The sequence below is a fragment of the Elgaria multicarinata genome, chromosome 2 (assembly GCF_023053635.1).
Source record: "Elgaria multicarinata webbii isolate HBS135686 ecotype San Diego chromosome 2, rElgMul1.1.pri, whole genome shotgun sequence".
Taxonomy (NCBI): Eukaryota; Metazoa; Chordata; class Lepidosauria; order Squamata; family Anguidae; genus Elgaria; species Elgaria multicarinata.
Genome location: NC_086172.1, coordinates 2,761,651 through 2,786,890, shown reverse-complemented (window position 1 = coordinate 2,786,890; position 25,240 = coordinate 2,761,651). Strand labels below are relative to the sequence as shown.

At 43.1% G+C, this 25,240-nt stretch overlaps 1 protein-coding gene across 1 annotated transcript in view; it reads right to left on the bottom strand.

Moving 5' to 3' along the window:
- Positions 1 to 25,240, bottom strand: part of LOC134391928 (dual specificity calcium/calmodulin-dependent 3',5'-cyclic nucleotide phosphodiesterase 1A-like) — a 47,378-nt gene that overhangs the window by 2,684 nt on the left and 19,454 nt on the right. Inside the window, exons 5-12 of the mRNA XM_063115850.1 lie at positions 19,568 to 19,668; positions 17,237 to 17,362; positions 13,097 to 13,207; positions 12,782 to 12,902; positions 8,508 to 8,589; positions 6,096 to 6,219; positions 1,804 to 1,829; positions 1,224 to 1,352 (exon numbers count right to left, since the gene is read on the bottom strand). Coding sequence (XP_062971920.1) covers positions 1,224 to 1,352; positions 1,804 to 1,829; positions 6,096 to 6,219; positions 8,508 to 8,589; positions 12,782 to 12,902; positions 13,097 to 13,207; positions 17,237 to 17,362; positions 19,568 to 19,668 — 820 coding nt within the window. The remainder of the gene's footprint in view (positions 1 to 1,223; positions 1,353 to 1,803; positions 1,830 to 6,095; positions 6,220 to 8,507; positions 8,590 to 12,781; positions 12,903 to 13,096; positions 13,208 to 17,236; positions 17,363 to 19,567; positions 19,669 to 25,240) is intronic.

The following is a 25,240-nucleotide window of genomic DNA, read 5'->3' as shown; positions in this document are numbered from 1 at the left end:
CATGTTGAGATAGAAAAGCCCTCCCACTCTCAGCAGTACCAGATGGCTGTGGAATGTTGGGGACCGTAGGGCTTCCCCCACTTCTAAACACCCCAAGAATCTTTTCTTAAGCTGAACTCCTGTGCCCACTTACCTGGGAGTAAAGTTCCACTGAACTCGGTGTGATGTACTTTGGACCAAGACTATGATAGCAGCAGTTTTAGTGCTGCTATCATTTTAGTTTCCATTCTTCTTTGTTACATGTGGGAACTGCTGCCAAAATGAAACATGGGTTTCTAATTCCAAAAAGTTAGCGAGGCTGCAATTCTGTACACACACTTACTTGGGCGTAGTTCCACCTGGATGTAATGGAACTTACTTTTGAGGAGACATCTAGGATTGTACTGTTAAGCTCTTGCAGCAAACACAAAAAGAGCTATAAGATACCTTAAAAACTAACAAATTTATTGTTGTGCAAGTTTTTGTGGGATAAAGCCCATTTCTTCAGATATTTTGATGGATAGAGGTTGGATGTACATAGGAAAGTGGGGAGAAAACTATTTTGCAAGGCAACATCAAAAGGTCAACCAACACATTAAGAAAGCAAAGATACCATTTGCTCAAGTGTATCCAAGGACCCTGCTCCACAGCAGAGATGTTAGTTTCGGGGCCTAATTCAAGGTGCTGCTTTTGGCCTTTAAAACTAGTGTGACCATATGAAAAGGAGGACAGGGCTCCTGTATCTTTACCAGTTGTGTAGAAAAGAGAATTTCAGCCAGTGTTATTTGTACGCATGCAGCACCTGGTGAAATTCCCTCTTCATCAGAACAGTTAAAGCGACAGGATCCCTGCCCTCTTGACCAGATACAGGCAATGAGTTATTTCCTGCTAGCCATCTTTAGCCCTCTGCTCTCACCACTACCACCATGCCCACACCACATGCAACTTACCCTTCAGGAAACCAGCACTGCTTCTGCCAGCCTGCACCAAAGCCAGCTGAGGTCATATGGGCTCCCAAACTGAACTAAATCTGCAGTGACAGGAAATCCCATCTCAAAATGAGTTTTTGGGATAAAAACAGATTCAGGGCAAGAAATACTGTGCTAGCTATGAAGTTGCGATCATCTGACATGATTGACTTGGGGGTGGAGTAGAACTGGAGGAAAAGCTCTGTGTAGATACCCCCAAGAAAAAGCTCAATTTTGATACCTTATGAAAATCTATATTAATACTAGAAGTCATACCTTTAGTTGTGGTCACCTGACTCTCTTTCCACTTATTTCTGTTTGTTTGAATATTCAGCATCAACTGATCTTTAAAGCTCAGTACATTTAAGGCAGCTAAAAGCTCTCTTTCTGAGCAAGTACTTTCATCTGAGATCTTGTGCCAAGAAAGATTTTCTTTCTTCTCAGCTTTTCTTGCTCCTGTGGGTGGTTTCTGGCTAAAAAATAAAATAAAAAATTGCAAAAAATTTGAATTGATTTTTTTTTATAACTGTGAGAGTACACATTTCAATTTTAAAATTAGCATGAAAGGGATAAATGAATGGAGAATAGGTCTATCAGAAGTTGCTATAAGTAGAGATGGCTTGCTTTACTATCAAGAACAAATAGGGGGAAAACAAGTGGGGCACTGTAACAAAATCATGCAGTTTATCTTGCAGACTCTTTCCATTTTTATATCTATGGTTGTCTTCCTGTCTCCTAACTAGATTTTGGCTTTTCCACATAACAGTCACCATTGTGTGAGCACTAAGCATGTTATGGGGTTTCCCCAAGTTGGCCGTGTGTGTGTCCTCTAAAGTTTTTTTGTACTTCTGTAAACTCAGGGTCCCCCTCCCCACAGATTGGCTGATACCTCCCTCTTGTAAGTAAGTACTGTTGTTTTGGGTACCTAGGCATGGGCCTGAATCAATGCACCTTCTGTCTGGATCAGAAACTTACACTGGAGCATTTAAAAATGGCTATTCAAGAGCTCCAATCAACAGAAGCAATAAAATGGTCAGGACATACAAACAAATTTTTTTTCCCAGGTTAACGCTGGAAAAGAGCTCTGATGAGCTGAACTTGTGAATAAATATCCTAGAATAAACTTGGCTATGGAAAGGGCATTGCTGGATAACATTAGGCCATAGTAAGTGCTGTGTGGAGGGAGTTTACTCCATCCATGTAGATGCAACATTAGGGTGACCATATGAAAAGGAGGACAGGGCTCCTGTATCTTTAACTGTTGCATAGAAAAGGGAATTTCAGCAGGTGTCATTTCCTCTTCCTCACAACAGTTAAAGCTGCAGGAGCTATACTAGAGTGACCAGATTTAAAAGAGGGCAGGGCACCTGCAGCTTTAACTGTTGTGAAGAAGAGGAAATTTCACCAGGTTCTCCATATCTGCAAATGACACCTGCTGAAATTCCCTTTTCAGTACAACTGTTAAAGATAGAGAAGCCCGGTCCTCCTTTTCATAGGGTCACCCTATGCAACACAGAGTTTCAAGGTACTGGCTTGTTTCCAGTTTTACCTAGCTCTAACACTGGTGGATCCTTGGAAAGGGTAAGGTCTCCACTAGTGGAGAGAATTCACATTCAGTTGCTATGATCTAGAAGAACTAATAGCAATTACTTAATTGAAGCTTTCTTGATGTTTTCAGTATAACAGTAAACTGCAAACTATCCTGCAAATTCTTAGAGCATGAAGAGCAATAGCAGTAATAAAAATGGTAAGTTGCATGCCAATGGACTTGGCACTATAACCATTTTATTTTTATCTTTTCCTTAAGTTTAAGATGTATTTCTCCATCATGCAGCTCCAGTAGTAGATCAATTGTCCATACTTTTTAAAGGGGTCAACAGCTGCAAAAGTCCTCTCAAACAAGAACTTGTATTATGAAGCAACAAAGAGTTTAAGATGACGCCTCTTATAAGACCATGGATAGCCACAAGTCACACAAGCAGTGAGTTTGTGGTTGCTCCAGGTCAGGAGTAGGAAGGCTTATACATCTGACTGCGGCATCTGTTTCTCAGATGAATTAATTATATGCAAAACTGCTGCCAAGATATGGGATGGGAACATAAGTACTACAGCCCATGCTAGTATGATCTCATAGACTGAACAAATTGCGGCACAGTCGCCAAAAACCTTCATTGGAAAATACTAGCCTTTGTGGCTGAAACTTGAATCTCTACAAGGTGGGAGTATTTAAAAAAGGAAATTTTAAAGGCGCAGTTACAAACAATTCCAACAAGGAGAAAAGATAGAAGACAACAGAGGAAACCAGTGTGGCTCCACAAAAAGCTTAGAGATGACCTGAAAACAAAAAGGGATACATATAGGAAGTGGAAGGAAGGCCAGGCTACAAAAGAAGAGTCCAGACAGGTGGCACAGAAGTGCCAAAATGGCGTCAGGAAGGCTAAAGCTGAGAATGAGCTGAGATTAGCGAGGGATGCTAAAAGCAATAAAAAGGCTTTCTTCAGATATGTGAGTAGTAAAAGACAGAGGAAAGGAATGGTGGTTCAACTGCTTAATGAAGATGGCAAATTGATAACAGATGACAAAGAAAAGGCTGAAGTGCTCAATTCCTACTTTGCCTCGGTTTTCTCCCAAAAGCGGGTCTATGACTCCCCTGGAAAAAGTGAAGCAGAAGATGAGGGGGCAGGATTGCAGTTTGAGATTGATAAACAAATGGTCAAAGAACACCTAATTTCCTTGAATGAGTTCAAATCTCCAGGGCCTGATGAACCGCATCCTAGAGTAATGAAGGAGCTAGCGGAAGAACTCTCAAAACCTTTGTCTATTATCTTTGCAAAATCATGGAAGACGGGTGAGGTGCCAGACGACTGGAGGAGGGCTAACGTTGTCCCTATCTTCAAAAAGGGCAAAAAGGAGGAACCTGGGAACTACAGACCAGTCAGTCTGACATCCATCCCTGGGAAAATTCTGGAGCAAATTATAAAGAAGTAAATCTGTAAACACCTTGAAATCAATGAAGTGATTACTAGAAGCCAACATGGATTTGTCAGGAACAAGTCCTGTCAGACTAATTTGATCTCATTTTTTGATCGGGTAACCTCCCTTGTGGACTGTGGGAATGCTGTGGACATCATATATCTTGACTTCAGCAAAGCTTTTGATAAAGTGCCCCACGATATTCTGATTAACAAACTAGCTAAAAGTGGGCTAGATGGAACAACTCTTAGGTGGATTCACAGTTGGCTACAGAATCGGACTCAAAGAGTACTTATCAATGGAACCTTCTCAAACTGGGGAGAGGCAACGAGTGGGGTACCGCAGGGCTCAGTCCTGGGCCCAGTTCTTCAACATTTTTATTAATGATTTGGACGAGGAAGTGCAGGGAACGCTGATCAAGTTTGCAGATGACACCAAATTGGGTGGGATAGCTAATACCCTGGAAGACAGAAACAAACTTCAAAGTGATCTTGATAGGCTGGAGTGCTGGGCTGAAAACAACAGTATGAAATTTCATAGGGATAAATGGCAAGTTCTACATTTAGGAAATAGAAACCAAAGACACAGTTACAAGATGGGGGATACTTGGCTCAGCAATACTACAAATGAGAAGGATCTTGGAATTGTTGTAGATTGCAAGCTGAATATGAGCCAACAGTGCGATATGGCTGCAAGAAAGACAAATGCTATTTTGGGCTGCATTAATAGAAGTATAGCTTCCAAATCACGTGAGGTACTGGTTCCTCTCTATTTGGCCCTGGTTAGGCCTCATCTAGAGTATTGCGTCCAGTTCTGGGCTCCACAATTCAAGAAGGACGCAGACAAGCTGGAGCGTGTTCAGAGGAGGGCAACCAGGATGATCAGGGGTCTGGAAACAAAGCCCAATGAAGAGAGACTGAAAGAACTGGGCATGTTTAGCCTGGAGAAGAGAAGATTGAGGGGAGACATGAGAGCACTCTTCAAATACTTAAAAGGTTGTCACACAAAGGAGGGCCAGGATCTCTTCTCGATCCTCCCGGAGTGCAGGACACAGAATAACGGGCTCAAGTTAAAGGAAGCCAGATTCCAGCTGGACATCAGAAAAAACTTCCTGACTGTTAGAGCAGTACGACAATGGAATCAGTTACCTAGGGAGGTTGTGGGCTTTCCCACACTAGAGTCATTCAAGAGGAAGCTGGATAACCATCTGTCAGGGATGCTTTAGGGTGGATTCCTGCATTGAGCAGGGAGTTGGACTCGATGGCCTTGTAGGCCCCTTTCAACTCTGCTATTCTATGATTCTATGTCTCTCTATGTGTGTATTTGAAGCACAGTAAAGAGCAGGGGTGTGTGCGTGTATGTGAGAAGCCATCCTTCTTCCACCTCCCCTCCTGAAAATTGCTACAGGTAAGCCCATATATCATCTGAGGAAGGATAATATGTCACAGTGCAGAAAAAAAAAAGTGGCTGCAACTTAATCAAAAGTTGCTAAAATGGTAAGTCACCCACCCTTGTAAGTGTCCCAAAGCATTTTAAGATTTTTTTCCAGCCTCCTGGTTTTCCTCCCCTTTTTGTTCTCTCCCCAACCCAATGAATGTGCCAAAACATTTGTAAATAAATGCTCCTGGGCACTCACTGAATTTGCTCAGGTCTCTCCCATGTCATTGTCCGCCTCCCGCATGCCTTCCGCCCCTTCTGGCTTTCCTCTCATGACAAAAAACCCCACTAGTTAAGTCCGATGGTCTTTTAAACTTAGAATTGCTGCTCTCTCCTGCTATGTGCAGGAGAAGCAGCGCCATCAGAACAGCGGACTCAATGGGCCTTGGGCTTGTTGGGTACTTCCTCTTTTGAAACAGGAAGTAACTGAGGAACAAAAACACGGGCGGAGAAGCAACGGTAGGGAGCGTGTTAACCCCCGGTGTGATGGAGCTTGGAGAGTAAGGGCCCCTTGCCCTTTGCCTTGGGCTGGTCTTGCCCTGCAGGAGCTCCTCGATCTGTCACTCACTGTAACTTCTCACAGCCCTGTTCCTTTTAAAAACCATTCTTAAGACAAAACTGGAAAAGAGTTAATATAGTTGTAACTCCTTTGCCTTGCCGTGATCAGGGACCAGCGTGGCAGCAGCAGTGTGATAAAAGTAAGGCTAACTTAAAACGAGTAAGCAAGAATGTTCATACCGAGATTCTCCAGAGGAAGCAACACATGGAGATTTAGCAGCTTCATGTATAAGAGGAGCAACAATTTTATCCAGAGTTTCAAGTAGAAGAGCAAATATTGGTTTTACTATGACATCAATAAAGCCTGTAAATAAGAAGAAATCCAAACATAAAACTCAAGTTTTCTAATTGTGGATGAATAAACTTTGCTCAGTCCAGAGTTCATCTGAGTGTGGGCATTGTAAGCCAAACCACAAAGCACTCCCCTGAAACTGACGGCAATCTACAGCCAGTCACTCAGGAAAAGTCTTATTAAAACTAGGGAAACTAATTCAGTATTACTCCAGACTAAGAGCAGCTCTACAGTTTTCACCACAAACACGATTATTGCAGATACAGTACTATTACATGAGAGTTTTCTAGAGCAAAACTTTAAAGTGCTGATGGCATAGACATTTGCCGAAGAGGACAATCTATGCTGGCGGTCTATCCCAGTGCGTATCCTGTCTGGCTCAGATTTTGTAAACACAGACCTCACCTTCCATTTTAATGAACAGAAACTACCATGTGGAATTGTATATTGGCCAACCTCCAATCAGGGATTTATAGTGACCTTACCCCCTCTCCAGTAGGAATGCTTCCATATATCTCCTTTGTTGAATTCCACACCAAAGACATCAAAAGATCTCAACTATTTATTTTTATTTATTTATTTATTTATTTATTTATTTATTTATTTATTTATTACATTTATATACTGCCCCATAGCCGAAGCTCTCTGAGCGGTTTACAAAAGTTAAAACTAACTTTATTTGAAGACCAAGTGACAAATGTATAAGACAAACAAACCTAAGCAGGCACAGCAGCATTCTTCTAGCTGCACACACAACTCACACTCCCTTAAACACTGAAAAGTCAACTGTATTTTACTTTACTTCTGCAACTTCTCATGTCATTTTTAACATATGAAGTTTTGGGGGCGTATCTATCAAAGAGTTTTGTAATGGGTATTTTCTACTTGAAATAAGTAAGTATAGTTGCAATCCTATGCACATCCTGAGAGTAAGCCTCATTGAACTCAATTCGGATTTCTTCTCAGTAGACATGTATAGGATGGTATTATTAAGGAGCAAGCCTAAGCCTCGTCAAAGGTTGGCTGAGCAGGGTTCGGGTAGGGTGAGAGTCCTGGTCCGTCAGCAGAGAGGGACTGCACTGGCAGGGGAGCATGTCTACTGTGGAGTCCCCCCAGTATGCCCACAGGAAGTTCCATAGGTACAGGACTACCACAACCCATGTTTCTGACAGCAATAGGTTCTAAAATGGGGTGTTTGGGGGGAGAGCATAGACTAGGGGTAAGTATAAACCTGTTTTAGAAGATGAATGGCTAGAACAGGGAATCGTCTGCATGGACACTTGACCCCGGGGTAGCTTCAGAGTGGCGGCAGGTGATCTACATGATGCAACCATCACTCCAAAGCAATCTGGGGGCAAAGCCCCAAAGCTCCACGGAAAAGAAGTTGGGTACTTACACTTACTTTTTTAGGTTGAAGCCAGGCTCTGTGCCTCTGCGGAGCCTTTTTAAGGGGGGATTAAAGGGGGTGGACAGGGAGCTCCGGGCTCCACACTGCAAAGAAATATTTTTAAAAAAACAACAACAATGGGGGTGGAGGTGGGAGGAGAGGAACGGGGCAGCAGGGAGGCTGCCGCCACTGCTGGAACAAGCACTGGGGAGGGGGGAGGAACTGGGCAGCCAGCTCTCCTCCCTCTGAGCTGGCTCTGGCTGCCCCATTCATCTCCCCCCCACATTTTTTACTTTTAATCTTTAGATGAGAACCTTTGCATCTAATTTTTTAAAAAAAAACATGGGTGGGAGAGAGGAACGGGGCAGCCAGAGTGCGTTTAGAAGAGCCGGCTGCCCTGTTCCTCAGTTGTGCCAGATGCTGGGAAGGAGCATCAATTCGGGAGCCTGTGGTCTCAGGGGGTGCGGACCTGAGGCTGTCAAGACAGGGACCAGGAAGAGCAACCCTGTTCCCCTCCTGCCCTGGCTGCTGAACTGGCAGGATTCTGGATGTGGCAATGGTCCATGTGGAGTTGCTCCAGGTGATTTGTGGGCTGCAAGCAGGACTCCATATTACCGTGGATGGGAGAAAAAACAACAGTGAGGGATGCACCTTTACATGTTTTTACATTGGGAAAAAATGCAGCTACCTGCTGTATCTTTGTATTATGTTATTCCCTGAGGAAGGGCCTGTTGGATATACAATGAGAATATGCCAAGATTTTGCACTGATTACATTTTTAGCCACTTTGGGACATCCCCTTTTCTTTTTGGGTGGTGGGAAAGAAGGTTCATATCTGGATTTCTCAGGACTGGGAGAAGGCCCATCTGAAGCCTGGCTCCTCCCTTCACACTACTCTTAAATGAACAATCACCTATTTGAGATTCAGCAATATTGGTAGTCTGGCGATCACAGAGTGAAGAAATGGGCAACCCTAACGCAGCCTCCTTGTCTCCCTAGGGGAAGAATGCAAAGACATGTCAAACAGTGTGAACAATAACTAATAAATTAAATGTGTTTCTATTCTCACACAAAATTAGTTAAAAGAAGATAGCATTTGTCTCCACACACTCCTTCTAAAACAGAAAAAAAATGTCCCAAAGTACAGAATGTAAAAATCAATAACAAGACACACATGGGCCTTAGCTAGACCTACCAGTCAGCCTGTGACGGAGGAGGGAAGATCTCACGATGTGTTTATCGTGAGATCCCTCCTCTGTTTACATGTGACGTGTGATGACCTCAGAAGGAGAGGCGTCGCGCCCGCCATTTTTTTTTGTTAACTTAAAGGGGCAGCAGTACATGAACGCTCGTGCGCAAATGGTAAGTAATTTTTAAAATTTAAATTACTTTCCCTGCTCTGCCCGCCCTACCCCCGATGGGCACAGCTCCTGGCTCCTCATGAGGAATCATTCAGAGCCAGATCAACCCGCGGTGCCCGGCCACACGTTCTGCGGTCTTGGGCTCAGCCCGGGACCATGGAAAAACTGGGGCCAAAATGGAGGGCGAGATTCCGGGGCAAGGGAGGGATCATCCCTCCCTGATCCCGGGATCATCCCTCCCTGATCCTGGGATCCCCTGTGCATCATGTGGATGCACAGGGACAATCCTTTGGAGCACCCCGGGATAAAGCTCTGTCTAGCTATGGCCATGGTGTCAGGATGTGAAAGTACAGAGTTTTCAAGAGGACTTGAAGAGAATGATTTGATCTGAGCTTGGTTTCAGATTAGGGTGACCACAGCACCAAACAAAGAGAAACCATGATACTAACAAAAGATGACAAGGATTTGCATAAAATGTGCCAATTTATATGTATAGATGCAAATTTGTAAACAGATAGTTATAATTTAAATAGAAATACAATGGATGGAATCTAAATAAGTACTCCTACTGACAGAACAACTGCCAGCAGTAGAACAAGGAGGGGATTCCCTCTCCCCCCCTTGCAGCCCTCCCATGTGCCCTTTGGAGAAGGCAGCAGAGGGGTATAGGGGGAAGAAGAGCAAATGAAAGTTGTATTTTGCCCAATACATCTTACCACTGGGGAGGACCAGGTGACCTAGGTACTAACTTTTGATGGCCAAGTTTGAGTGAGGGAGGAAGCAGCAGCCAGGCACCTCTCCACCGTGCCTGGGTCCAGCTCTAGCTGAGAGACCCCTCCCTCCTGCTACCAACTGTCTCTGGAGAAGCCACCAGTGAGGGAGGAAGCAGCAGCCAGGCACCTCTCCACCGTGCCTGGGTCCAGCTCCAGCTGAGAGCCCCCTCCCTCCTGCTGTCAACTGTCTCTGGAGGGGCCACCAGTGAGGGAGGAAGCAGCAGCCAGGCACCTCTCCACCGTGCCTGGGTCCAGCTCCAGCTGAGAGACCCCTCCCTCCTGCTATCAACTGTCTCTGGAGAGGCCACCAGTGAGGGAGGAAGCAGCAGCCAGGCACCTCTCCACCGTGCCTGGGTCCAGCTCCAGCTGAGAGCCCCCTCCCTCCTGCTGTCACCTGTAGCTGCTGAACTTTCCAACTAAGATTGTAGTGCCTGAATTTGCTTTCCTTTTCCCCCTCCTCTTCCTCCCTCCCAATCCCCTTTCCTTTTGTGTCATGTCTTTTAGATTGTAAGCCTGTGGGCAGGGACTGTCAAGAAATACTTTTGTAAGCCGCTGTGAGAGCCTTTTTTGGCTGAATGGCGGCATAAAAATCCTTAAATAAATAAATAAATAAATAAATAAATAAGTTTCAGTTCTCCTGGGGGCTGTCTTCATGGCACCAGGTAGGCACCACTTCCCTGCTCAAACTTGCCCTCTGCTGGGGCGAGGAGTGAGCACAGGGTTTCTGGGTGGCCATCCAAGTCCCAGAGCTGCCCCCCTCTTCCTGCTGGAAGGTGACTACCAGGCTCCACCCCAAGGTTGGCCGCAGAGTGACATCACATGGCAGAAGCATCATGTTGACATCCCTGACTTTTTCAAATTGGAACATCGCTGGGATGCCCGCGGTGGCTGTGTAAGCTGTGCCTGCGTCGTTTAACCAACATGGCACAGTCCCCCAGCCCCAGCCCCACCCCTATCCCTTCCTATGGTTATTTATCTTTAAACCACACCTGGACTGAACAGTACTTCAAATAGAGAATACCACCAAATCTAGTAGGACACATGGCTACCCTATTTCAGATCCTGGTTAGTACATCAACATTAAATCAACATTAAATCATTAAAAAAGCCATAGCTCCCTGTTTTAGACATAATGTTTAGAGAAACTATGATCAAAGCACTGAAAAAGTATGTGAAGGGAACAATGGAGTGTGTGTGTGGGCCTGACACTTATTTTTTTGCTTAATAAGCCATGGTTTATTAAATCAGGATTGTTATATTCAAATCATCCCTTAGGCTTAGATTCACTGTGAAAATGTTTATAATATGGAAGGCTAATTTTTCTCCTATTCATAATTATAAAAACACAATATAGGTGAGAAAGTATCCTGAGCTACCAGTTGGGAACTTTAATGATTCTACCAAACAAAAAATGATTAAAACATTTATTTAAAAGGCTTTACTTATTCAAAGCATCACAGTCTTGAACATAATGGATGTCCTTGTTTTCAGATACTTATTGAGATGTTGATCAGTAAGCATTGTTCCCTGTGCAGATTCCATCTCTAAGGAGAGAGATAATGTATGCTTTTGATGGCCCTTGTTGTTCAAAAAGGCTTCAAAGGCTAATTAATAGGATCAGCCTTGCCCACTGAATTTCCATACATGAGGTGAGATCACTTCTGCAAATCCATGGATAGAGCCAGTTGGAAAATGTGTTTCATCCAACACTGTCCAGATGATTGGTTGAAAATACAGGTGAGTCACATGGATATGTGATCTTGAGAATCCTGCAACCATTGCAATTGTGAGCATCATCTCATGGGGGGGGGGATCACATGTCCTTAATGTTGCTTCTCCCCCACACACACATTTGTCCCTCATTACTTCCTCTTTCGAAAAAAGAAGTAAACAATGTTCATGTAGCCCATTCAGTGGGCCGTTTTGTTGGTGCTGCTTCTCCTGCACATAGTAGGAGATAGTGGCAAGTTTGGTCTTTAAAAAATAAGTCAGACTTACTGGAGTGTTTTTTTGTTTTGTGAAGAAGGCTAGAAGGGGTAGGAGGCACACGGGAGGCAGACAACATCATGAGAGGAACCCGCAGAAATCCATGAGTACCCAGTAACAAGCGTGCAATAAAATGCTTGTCTGATGGAGTTCTGAATATTGTTAGCTTTACCCAATTCCTATCATAATGGAATCACCGTAACCATTACACTGGGTTCAGCCAGGCTTAACCCAAAATCCTTAAGTTGAACATCATAAGAAAAGTGTGGTTTTCTTGTTGGAGGCCTGTAACTGGGTTGGGTATTTTTTTCAACTTATCTGGAAGAACAACATTATCAAACTCGTGTGCAGTTTGTGTTTGGGTGTTAATCGTTATACTAAACTGTTAACGATAGAATGTATAGATTTAAGGGATGTATAGAAATATCCAGGTGGTAGTACAGAAAAGGACAGACCTGTCCTATTTTAGTCATAACAGAACCTGTGCTATTTGGTAGCAATCTCTGTGATTTTGAGATTGCCACTGGTATGCAATATAGCAGGAGAGATCTGTCCCATTTACTGTGTACCAGATGTTACTGTCGCAATATAACGACTATAATTATCCAGATTGCGTAGCTTCATAAAATGTATTATGGGTGTGGGTTCAAATCCCACTGGGCTCCTCTTTGGGTGGGGAAGTTCCATTTGTTCCTTAAAAACTGTTTTTAGAAGCAGTGTGGCACATAGCAGATAGCAGACTGAACTTGGACCAGGGAGGCTGCAGTTCAAATTCCTATTCAGATATGAAGCTCAATGGCCCTGGGCTATGAACCTTGGGTCAGTCACTCTGTCATTCATCTTTATTTGTGAGGATAACATTTGGCAGCAGCGGTAGGGTATCAAGTGAGTTACAAATTTATTAAATAAATAAAATAGCAAGCTAGAAATCAAGCCAACATGCATGCCTTAGACATTCTTGCTTAAAGAACTGATATAAACTTATGTAAAAGGAAAAACAGCAGTTGAATAGGCAGAATGACCCAAATGTGGACTTAGATTTACTAATGGCTTTTTGAAAATGGCACCTGTTTGAAGAATTCTTCCATTAATGCTTTGGCCCATTTTTCGTGTAATTCCCATGGCTTTGCTGGATGACTTATGTCAGCTGCATGTACAATCATAGACATGATTTTACTTTTGTGTTCCCTGTCAAATGAAAAGAAGGACATTTTCTGATGACCTCAGCAGAAAAGTAGCAGTTTTTCTTAGGCCAGAGATACTTTAGAACTCCCCCCCCCCGTCTCACTCTCTCTCTCTCTCACACACACACACACATACACACACAGAGAGACAAATCAGAATGTGGGCAACCCTCCCACCCTCTGCCCAATACAACCGACCTTTCCATTTGCCGCAGACATCGCAGACAATTCTTCAAGGTATTCATTTGCTGGAAATGATGTGACATATCTGTAGATAAAACCATCTGAATGACTAGACGACGCAATTCCCTGAAAGCAAATAGATTCATAATTTGTTTTGTGACTTATCGAAAACAGGGATTTGCAAACATTTTGCCCTCCCTCAAATTCCCCCCCACCCCGTGCTGCCTGCTAACCAAGGAAAAGAATTCCCCCATACAGTTCTACAATGTGCTTCTCTTTGACCTACTGATTCCACGACATTACTGCGTCTTCTATTTTTGGGAACTGCCCCTCCCATCCCCCCCCCACCCCGTGAGACAGCTAGTCTTTTCCCTAGCAAGATGTCAGATTGTCATGAGTGTGGGCAGGAAAAGATGTTTCAGTAAAAAGAGCAAAATTCACAGCAAGGTTCAAAGGCCTGTTTTGGGATATATTCAAGATTAAACTTGCAAAATAGTTGTATATTTGCTGTGCTTACTTTTATTCCACATATTAACTAGAGATATATGCCTTCCTGAAGGTCTGAACATTAGAGGTGGAGTGGCCCTCACTGTCATTTAATGGTGCTCTTTACTACAGATACTGTTTATCCGCCCCGCCCCCACTACCCCCTGACAACTTCTGAGAGACTATAGTGCTTTTCTTAACTTCCTAAATGAAAGCGACAATGTGTATGACGAAGAAGAAGACCCACATCCCACAAATTTTCTACATCAGCCTTCTCCAATCTGGTATCCCCCAGATGTTTTGGATGACATCTCCCAGAATTCCTCACCATTTGCCATCTTGACTAGGGCTGATGGGAAATGAAGTCCAAAACATCTAGAAGACATCAGGTTGGGGAATGATGATGATGATGATGATGATGATGATGATGATGATAATAATAATAATAATAATAATAATAATAATAATAATAATTTTATTTATTTCTTACCCGCCTCTCCCTTTGGATCGAGGCAAGGAACATTAGTACAGGAAGCAACACATTTTAAAAATTCTTGATTTTACATTAATCTGGGTAGGCCTGCCAGAAAAGGCTAGTCTTCAAAGCTGCCTTAAAATCACAGAGAGAGTTAATATTAGGAATGGGAAACTGATGTCAGCCTAGTCTTGGCTGACTGAAGTAAGTTCTCCCCAGAGGACCTGCGTGTGCGGGGCGGACTGTATGGGAGAAGGCGATCCCGCAGGTAACCTGGACCCAAACCATTTAGGGCTTTAAAGGTAATGACCAACACTTTGTACTTTGCCCGGAAACTAATTGGCAGCCAGTGGAGTGATTTTAATGTTGGGGTAATATGCTCACCCCTAGATGTACTGGTGACCAACCTGGCTGCCATATTTTGAATTAGTTGAAGTTTTCAAACTAGGTACAATGGTAGCCCTATGTACAGTGCATTGCAGAAGTCAAGCCTTGATGTTTGAGATTACTGCCTGGTGACTTCATGGCAGTACAACACTTCATAATCCCACCCTGAAATTGCTCTCCCAGGGTACTTCCTGATGAGGCTTTTATTCAACAAGGCTCTAACAACTGCTGCAGTCCTTGGTAAAGTTTCTTCCATAGAAAAGAAATAGCGGATCTCGTATACATTCCTCTGAAGTTGTTAGAATACTGATGGTGTTTTTTGTTTCTGTTTTTTTGGAGATTCAGCAATTACCTTTAGTTAAAAGTGCACAGAAACAATAAGCTAGCAAAGCAGGCTATGACAATGGCAACTTGAAATGGAAGAACGAAAACACAAAGGTGATAGAATGAGAAGTAACTCTTAGCCCTCGTAACCCCAGCACACATACAAACACCCCTTTAATTTATATCAATAACAAAAAACCTACGGTTTACAAAACAATGTTAAGGCTCTACAGTTTTCAACCAAGCTCCAAAAAGCAAGGAAATTGGGAGTTAAGGCTCACAAGCCTTAACGCCACATCCTCCCTAAGGAGGAAGAAAGTGCCATTGAAATTCTCATTCTCCCAAAGCAGATATAAACCATGAAGACAGGATGGAGAATAGGATATGCAGAGGTGACAGTTGCTCTTTTAAAACATACAATAGCTAATGTTTAAATTCTTCATGCAGTTGCTTGTTTTCAAACCTTGATATCACTTGCAAGATTTGAAAACAAGCAACTGCAGGAAGGATTTAAGCATTAGCCATTGCATGTTACCATTTATTATATAATTTATAATCAGCTTCTGTTGGCTCAAAAATACATTAAACATGCAATTGCTGATATATTTTTTGAACACAGTTGTTCTTTTAAACATGCAGTGGCTAATGCTGAAATCCTTCCTGCAGTTGCTTGTTTTTAAACCTTGATATCACTTGCAAGATTTGAAAACAAAAATTATGTAATTTATAATCAGTTTCTGTTGGTTCAAAAATACATTAGACAATAATAGTTTAAACTTTAAGAGGCTTGGGTGAAGAGCTGCCACTCCAAAGGAAAGTTTGCCATGTATTCTTTACTTTGAAAGAATCATTCCTAGTCTCTCTCAATATTTCTTTCCATAAAGAAACTTTAAGGGGCTTGGGTAAGGAGCTGCCACCCCAAAGGAAAGTTTGCCATGTATTCTTTACTTTGAATTAAGAAGGATGAACCAGCACTTCAAACACACCCACACCCACACACCTTCCTCTTCACACTCACAGACACACAACAAAGTCAATCCCCCTATCAAACCCCTACCTGAGCCAGCCAGGTTTTATTTTTCCTTGGAGGCCAGAGAAGGGCCTCGCTCCGAGCAAGGCTCCAAGCAAACATCACCTCGTTCCATTTTATGAATGCTAGCGTTCCATTTTATGAATGCTAGAATGACCCACCCCCTAATTACGGCTTTATAATGGTGGAATGCTAAATCTACTCACGGCCTATAACTACAGGGAACACTGCTGTGTTCTCTGTAATTGTATTTATATTGTATCTTCTAGATGGTAGAAGCATCCTATCAGCCTGGCACAATACCCCATGATGGGTTACTAAGCTACAAAGTAGCTTATTTTTTAAATAATCTGCAATCCCCCGCTACACAAGTGGGTTTTTTAAGTTACTGTGACTACTTTATTAAGCTACAGTGTGTAATTTGACTCACCCCCCTGCACCATTCTGTGGCAGCATTTTCACCTCTAAAACACTGGAAGTTTGCAGTCGGGAGGCCACGTGATCGAACAACAAAATCAAGTGTGACTACTCACCAAAGAACGAAGATCCCGAGTGAACCAAAAAGGGAATGATGACTATAAAGCCTTGGGGCTTTGCAGGATCAGGACAAAACTTCACACACAGCCTCTCCTAATCAGGAGGTCCCAATTCAATAACAAAAACTAGTGCAATTACATCTAGAAGAGTGAAAATCCCAGGTGCACCAAATAGGGTGGCGGCGGCATAAATAAACCTTTGGAAAATAAGCAAAATAAGAAAACAGCCCGAAATGTGTATTTCTCCCATAGCTTAGAGGGCACAATTGCGCAGGTACAAATTCATGCAAATGTGAGTTTGTGCAATGGTGAATCTGCCCAAATCTGCATTTGCACAAATTTGTACCTCCACAATTGTGCACTTTAGACTATGGGGGAAATGCACATTTTGGGGCATTTATTTTTGCTTGTTTTCCAAAGGTTTATTTGTGCCACACCCTGACTGGTGCACCCAAAATTCTCCCTCCCTGGAGTATAATTGTGCAAGGTTTTGAAGGTGGGTCAGATGCTTCCTGACTAGGGGAGGCTGCCTATGAAGTCTGGTCCTGATTATGCAAACCTTCAAGGACTTATAGAGTGGTGACAGCTATATGATCCCGTTTTGCTGTGTGACTCTATAGGTGAGCAAATTAAGCCATGGTTATTTAACCCATCATGGGTAATTGTGTTGTCTGAACCCAATCTACAAGTTACCAGCCAACAAAATGTGCTTACCCACCTGCCTATGTTTGACATACCGATGTTTGTCATTTGTGGCCTAAAGCAATGGGGTGGGGGCCACTTTATGAAAACCTCCCAGTCCAGTCTCTTTAAAGCAATTTTCAGTTGCCATAGGCATCCAGGTGACTGACTACTGAGAAGTGTGTAATTAAATATACATTAATGATGTTTATCTACTTGTCTCCATATTGACTCACCTCCATTCCTCTTTGTTTAAATTGGCTAGGATGTTCATATCTTCACTTTCCATAAGATGGTAAGCAGCACTCACATGATGGTTTTCAAGAACAGATTTATCATTATACAAAAGTGCAGTTTCTGACCTAGTATAAAGGTAAACAAAAACAGACCTAAATAGGCAGTATAGTCATAGGCCTTAGCTAGACCTACAGGTATAGCAGGATGGAGGGGTGAAGATCTTGCGATGTTTTTATCATGAGATCTCCCCCTCTGTTCACACCAGCGTGCGACGACCTCAGAAGGAGAGGCATCGTGCCTGCCATTTTGTGGTTTTTTTCTTAAAGGGGAAGATGCGCACGAGCGTCCATGCGCAAAAGTTAAGGTTTTTTTAAAAAAAAATCCCCTCTCCCCCCACTCCACCCCCAATGGGCGCAGTGCTCCTGAGGAGTTCTGCGTCCCATGTGTAGGTCCCAGCTCCTTGTGAGGAACCGTGAGGAACCAGGACAAACAGCAACGCCCGGCCACACATTCCGCAGTCTTGGGCTCAACCCGGGACTGTGGGAAAAACAGGATCAAAGGGTAGGGCGAGATCCCAGGACAAGGGAGGGATCATCCCTCCCTGATCCCAGGATCCCCTGTGCATCATGTGTTCCCAGGGATCGCCCCGGGCTTTCACCCCATATAGCTAAGGGGTTCATTTTTCTTTATAGGGTGACAGGTTATCCCCAGAAATGAAATATACAGTTGTTTAAATCATTGCCTTTTTTAGGTTTTCAAACTGTGTTTGGAGAACTCTTATCTATCAGCAGACAAACACTTCTTCTCATCCACACCTCAGCATGCAGAGTTGAGGTTGATGTGTGTAAAAGGGAATTTCATTCTGTAGAATAAGTCTATGTTCCAGGTGAAAGGTTAAGAACCGCCCCCAACATTCCTTAATGGTGATTCTATGTGCATCTTAGACAAAGGAAAAACTTTCAACCAATCAGCATCGAACGTAAGCTGTGATGTATGAATTGTATTCACCTTACCTTGTATTGGCAATGTAACCTAGTTTGATTAACACAGCAGGGACCAGTAAAGTCCATTAGAGATAAGCACACTGACCAATGATGTTACTAACAAAGTGATGTAATCAGAGTCTATATATTCAAGAGGATCCCTTTGTTCAGGGAACTCTTAATTTGCATTTTCACTGGGAGTTCCATGTTGCAACGTCTATTCATTAATAAACTTTAACTTGCATTCTCCAACCTGGTGTGTTCATTGACAAAGTACACACTGATGGAGTGGACCTACTCTAGCCCGGTTGAGGGCTAACAAGATCATTGGGGAGGTTAAAGCCTCTCCCACCCATCATCCACCTCTGAGATCACTGTTTCTGCAGCACCAGGATCACTGGGGGAGTAGAAGAGGGAAACAGAAATCTCAGCAGTGCTGGGAGAGATCGGGGGTTGAGAGGTTAAAGCCCACTCCAAAGTGATCTCCCCATCACTGTTTCCCACCACTGTGGGAGAATAACAATCCAGGCTGATTTGGGATTGTGTGTGTGTTTGTGGGAGTGGGGCGGGGGATACAGACATTCCCGACAGCCTAGCAAGCACATTTGGGATTGCTATTGCAGCACTGCTATTAGTGGTCTAGGTGAGCGGGCCATTCTGGGGCTTGTGGACCACACAGACAGTGGTGGAGGGCTGCATGCAAGCCACCCCTGCTCTACAGAAAAGGGACTGAGGATTAGAAGATTAACCCTCCCACCCCGGCATGCTAAACTCCATCTGATGAGCATTTTACTGCACGCTAATCTCTGGGCACTTACAGATTGCTCACATGACGTTGTCTGCCACTCGCATGTCTTCTGCCCCTTTTGGCCTTCCTTGCGGCACAACCCCACCCTTGCACCGCTGAAAAGTCCCGTTGCTGCTCAGACTGAATGTGCCTAGTTACTTCCTGTTTTCAGGAAGCTACATCTGCGCAACAATGGAGAAACCACAGGAGCCATGCGTTTTGACCTAGATGTGATGGGGCTCACTGTTTCCCCAACAACCTGACATAACCCCCACATCTTTGTGCTTCCTTCCTTTGCTTCAGCAATCCCTATCCCTGTGGCCATCCTTCTTCACAAGCCCAAAATGAAAACAGTGGCTCATTACCAGCAATTTTTCTTTTACTTGATGCGTAAAAAACTTAAAACTTAAAAGATGCGTAAAATTAATCAGTCAGACACTCCTATACATGTCTACTCAAAATAAGTACTAATGAGTTACTCCGAGGTAAGTGGGTATAGGATTGCAGCCTAAACCACTCTGTTCTACCTTTCCATTTCAGATGGTGCGTAGCAGACTTACCTTGTCTCAACATGGAAATGGTTTGTTGTCCCAGTATGTTCATAATCATGGATTGAGGTGCTGAAAAAAATTGCTAATATCTCCAGGTCAGTGAATGAGTGCTAGTGAAAAGAATGAGAAGCCAGTCAGCTAACCTTTAGGTGCAATTTGACAAGAGATCTGGGAATAGCATTGCCTGTGTGAATAACCGCGGAGGGTGCTGGGGATTTGGACTGGGATTCCATTATACATTTTGTCCTGTAGAACAAATAGCAGCTTCAGGAAGGAATCTTTCATTGGGCTGAGCCCCCCATCCCTCAGTGTCACGGTCCATGGGAAGTCCTATTCATTTTCTAAAGGAATCAGGCATAGACTGCAGACGGGACCACCTGCTATAATCTTCTATTATTATTGTTACTAGGGGCTACATTAATTTTTTAAACCTTAGCCTTTTCTCCCAGTCTGATTCTCCCATTCTGGTTATAAGCTTTCACTCTTTGAGTTTGTAAGAATTTTGCCTGTCATACAGACATTTTGTTTTATTGTTGTGATTGTAACAGTCTTTGTGCCATAGACAAATAAAAATGTATTCATTCATTCATTCATGGATTTCCTGAGTCATATAAAAATACCTCTGCTGAACTTCTACTACTGATAACTTCTACTACTGGCAACTTATTCTCTCCCTCAGAAAGTGCGTCTTGACCACTTTAGAAAGGCTGCATTTTACTATTTTCTTTGGGAACAACAGTTACTGATCACAAAGAGATAATAATAATAATAATAATAATAATAATAATAATAATAATAATAATAATAAATAATTCAGGAGCTTCTGAGACAAGATTTATTGACGTTGAAAGGGCCCCATCCCCCCTTTATTTGGTGCTTGCTTGTCAAATTAAATGTATGCATCAACGTGGTTTTAAGGATGCTGAAATTCATTTAGCAAATGACTTGATTCTTAGGTTAATGAGGCCAAACAAATAGTGAACCCAAGGGGCAATTTTTAAAGGGGCAAACAATATGGCCTCTGCCAGCTGTCTTTGGTCCTGTTTGTTTCACCTCTCCTTTCTGCACAGAACATTCAAGGCAGCTTGTGAGATTAGAGGCACAGGAGGGTACAAGAGCACAGACAGATGGAAGTGGTAGGGGTTCTAGGGAAACAAACGGGGGGATTGGCATGAAGTATGCTGCCGCTGTTGGGCCTGGGACGGAAAAGGAGCTAACTGAGGGCAGAAGCGGATAATGGAGCCAGGCACTGGTTGGGCAGCCTCTTTCAGAGAGAAACACACACACACACACACACACACACACACACCAGCAAAGGAAAGTGGGCTTCTTGCTAAAAAGACACCCACCTCTTTGTCAGAAGAGGAGAGAGGCAAAGAAAAATGGGACAGTGTAAAAGTCGGAATGGAACAGGCTGGAACGACCCCTCTATTTCAAAAAGCCATACCCAAAACAGTGGCATGTGTTAGCAACACTTGGGAACAATATTTTAGGACTAAAACCATTGTAATATTATATCAATATTAAACCCAGAACTCCCAAAACAATATCTGGAACAGAAACGTTGGTTTCTGTTCACCACTCTGCCGCAAAGATCATCTTCTTGGCTCGCCGCTCCGACCATGTTACTCCGCTTCTGAAATCTCTTCATTGGCTTCCAATTCACTACAGAATCCAATATAAACTTCTCCTGTTAACCTTCAAAGCTTTTCACGGTCTAGCTCCTTCCTATCTCTCCTCTCTCATCTCACACTATTGCCCCACTCGTGCTCTTCGCTCCTCTGATGCCATGGTTCTCGCCTGCCCAAGGGCCTCTACTTCCCTTGCTCGGCTTCGTCCATTCTCTTCTGCTGCCCCTTACGCCTGGAACGCTCTTCCAGAACATTTGAGAACTACAAGTTCAACCGCAGCTTTTAAAGCTCAACTAAAAACTTTTCTTTTTCCTAAAGCTTTTAAAACTTGATGTTGTGCAGACTTCTACTGTTACTTTCTACTGTTAGTTTTACCCTACCCTGTGCCTGCTTACCCTACCCTGTACCTGTTTGCAGTCTCTTCCCCTCCTTATTGTTTTACTATGATTTTATTAGATTGTAAGCCTATGCGGCAGGGTCTTGCTATTTACTGTTTTACTCTGTACAGCACCATGTACACTGATGGTGCTATATAAATAAATAAATAAATAATAATAATAATAATAATAATAATAATAATAATAATAATAGAATGGGATGGCCGGAATGGCCACTTCTGAATGAGTGATATCAACCAAACTCACCAGTCACACATAACTCCATGGCAGGGATGCAATAAGCCACAAAATGTCCAAAGAAACTGTGTTTCGATACCCTTTCCTGGCCATAGTCTGTATTGCTCAAAACGGGCTGGAACGGCAGCTTCCAAATGAGGTAAGTCAACCAAACTGGCTCCCTACCCATGATACTGCTATTACTGCTGCCCTCTCTTTCAGAGGACTCTCCTTCTCGAACACTAGTCTTTCCGAGAGGTGTGGGGGCGGCGTGGGTCTTCTATTGTCCAGCTTATGCCAGTTTCAGCCTCTTTCTGCTCCTCCTTCTCACTGCTATTCCTCTTTTGAAGCTCACTTTGTGAGACTTTTCATTCCGTTACGGTTGCGAGTTGCAGTTATCTATCATCCTCATGGTCCATCGTCAAAATTTATCTCTGACTTTGACTCTTGGTTAACCTTTTTTCTTTCTGATAATTCTCCTACCCTCATCCTGGGTGATTTTAACATCCACGTCAATGATACTAACAACCCTGTAGCTTTACGATTTCTTTCTTTATCTTCTTCCTTTGGTCTTAAGCTCTGGTCTAACCTTCCCACACATTCTCTTGGGCACTGCCTGGATCTTGTCTTTTCTAAGAATTGTTATATTTCTGAATTTTCTGCTGTTGAATTTCCTTTGTTGGATCCTAATTTAGTTTCTTTTGCTCTCACTCATAATCCTCCTCTCTTACCTTCTGTTCTTCAATCTTGCTGAGATCTGCAATCTATAAATTATGATGCTCTTTCTCAATCCTTGTCTTCTTCTCTTTCTTCTGTTATTTCTGTCCCTTCTGTGGACTTAGCCGTGTCCTCTTCCAATTCTTATTTAACTGCTTCTCTTGATGAGTTTGCTTTGTCTGTGATATGGATGGTTCGTCCGTCATAACCACAACCGTGGCTTTCTTCCTCTATTTGCTATCTCCGCTCCTGTTCCTGGGCAGCAGAATGCCTTTGGCGTAAGTCCAGGGATTGGGCAGATTTTGTTCATTATAAATTTGTTCTCTCATCCTTTTCTGCAGCTATTTCGTTGACTAAACAACAGTATTCTTCTCTCCAAATTCAGCCTCAAGCCAAGCACCCTTGGCAGCTTTTTACGTCATTTGACGCTCTTCTGAAACCCAGTTCACCCTCCCTCCCTCCCTCCTTGTCTGCTCAGGATTTTGCTACTTTCTTCAACACCAAATTCCAATCAATACACTCTTAGCTCGCTATTACTATCTCTTCCCCAACATTCAGTACTCAACTTCCAGTTCCCCCTGTAATTTTCTCTGCTTTTCCTCTGATTGCTCCCGATGAACTTACTAATATAATGCATTCTTTGAAGCCCTCCACTTGCCCTCTTGATCCTATCCCTTCTCACAACTTTATCAATCTTATGTCTACCGTTCTTCCTTCCCTTCTCCACATTATTAACACTTCTCTGTCTTCTGGCACATGTCCTTCTGCCTTGAAGCATGCTTCAGTCTCTCTCATTCTAAAAAAATCCTCTCGACATGTTTTCTCTTGCTAATTATCGCCCTATTTCTTTGCTGCCATTTGTGTCAAAAGTCTTGGAATGAGTGGTTTATTCCCGGTGTCTTCATTTTCTTTCTAGTTCTTTGGCCATGAATCCTTTCAGTCTGGCTTCTGTCCTCTGCATTCTATTGAGACAGCTCTTACTAAGATTACCAATGATCTTCTTATTGCCAAATCTAAAGGCCTATTTTCGGTTCTTATTCTTTTGGATCTTACTGCGGCCTTTGATATGGTTGATCATGACCTCCTATTGGCTACCCTATGTGACCTTGGATTCTGCGAATCTGTCTATGACTGGTTTGCCTCCTGTTCTGCAGGTCGCTCATTTAGCGTGTGTGCCACTCTTCTTCTTCTTTTCCCCTTCAAGTTGGGGTGCCACAGGGCTCAGTACTTGGCCCTTTGTTGTTCTTTTTATACATGTTATCTTTAGGTAATCTTATTCGTTCTCATGGCCTCCAATATCATCTGTATGCAGACGATACACAATTGTATCTCTTTTCTCTTGAACTTTCTTCTGATGTTCAGGCTAGGATCTCAGCCTGTTTGTCTGACATCTCAGCTTGGATGCTTCAATGTTGCTTAACACTAAACATGGCAAAAAAGTATTGCTTGTCTTCCCTCCTAAACTTTCCCCTCACTCTTCATTCTTTGTTACTGTTAATATTGTCACACTTTATCCAGTGGAAGAAGCTCATAGTCTTGGCTTCATATTTGATTCTTCACTTTCCTTCTCCTCACGTGTCGAGGCTGTAGCCAAGTCCTGCCGCTTTTTCCTATATAACATTGCTAGGAACCATCCGTTCTTATTTGAATCTTCTGCTAAGACTCTTGTACACGCTTTTGTTATCTCCCGTTTGGACTTTTGTAATCTTCTCTTGACTGGTCTTCCTTCTGTTCATCTTTCCTCTTCGATCTCTCTTCACTATTCTGCAGCCAAGATTATTTTCTTAGCTCGTCGCTTTGACCATGTTTTTCCTTTGTTGAAATCTCTCCATTGGCTTCCAATTCCTTATTGAATTCAATATAAGCTTTTTTTGCTGACATTTAAAGCGTGCCATGGTCTTGCACCTTCTTATCTTTCCTCCCTCATTACACTCTACCATCCCCCTTGTATCCTCCATTCTTCAAATGCTATGTTGCTCTCCCACCCAAGAGTTTCTATCTCTCTTGCCCAGCTTCACCCATTCTCTTTGGCTGCCCCATTTGCTTGGAATGCTCTTCCAGAGAATCTACGAACTACGAGTTCCATCTTAGATTTGAAAACTCATTTGAAAACTCATCTGCTTTCCATAGCTTTTGGTATTTTAGCCTGATCTACTGTTTTCATTGCTATGATTATTCCCTTATTTCTGTTTTGTGTAACTCCTTCTCCCCTTCATATGTTTTAATGTGATTTTAGACTGTAAGCCTCTAGGCAAGGTATTGCTGTTTTATTTGTATATTCTGTACAGCACCAAGTACATTGTTGGTGCCAAATAAATAAATAAATAAATAATAAACTCACCAGACACATATTTCTATGTGGGACAGATATAAAAAGTAGGGGTGTGCACAGACCCCCCGCTCCGCTTCACTTGCAGATCCGCCATTTTCCGGATCGGGCCACTTTGCCCCGCCCCCGCTCCGCCCACTTCTGCTCCGCTCCGCCCGGAGCTCCGGATCCGGATCCGGAGCTCCGTTTCCCCCCCCCATAGGCTTGCATTGAAAGCTAAAAAATTATACAACTTTTTTTCTGTTCAAGTTAGAAACCTCATGTTTGGCACCATGACACCTCATGGGGATATACACACAAATGCCAAGTTTCAAAGCAATCCCATCATCCCCTGATTTTTGGCGAATTTTTGAAAATCGGGCACCCCACACACAACATCCCTGCGAGGTGG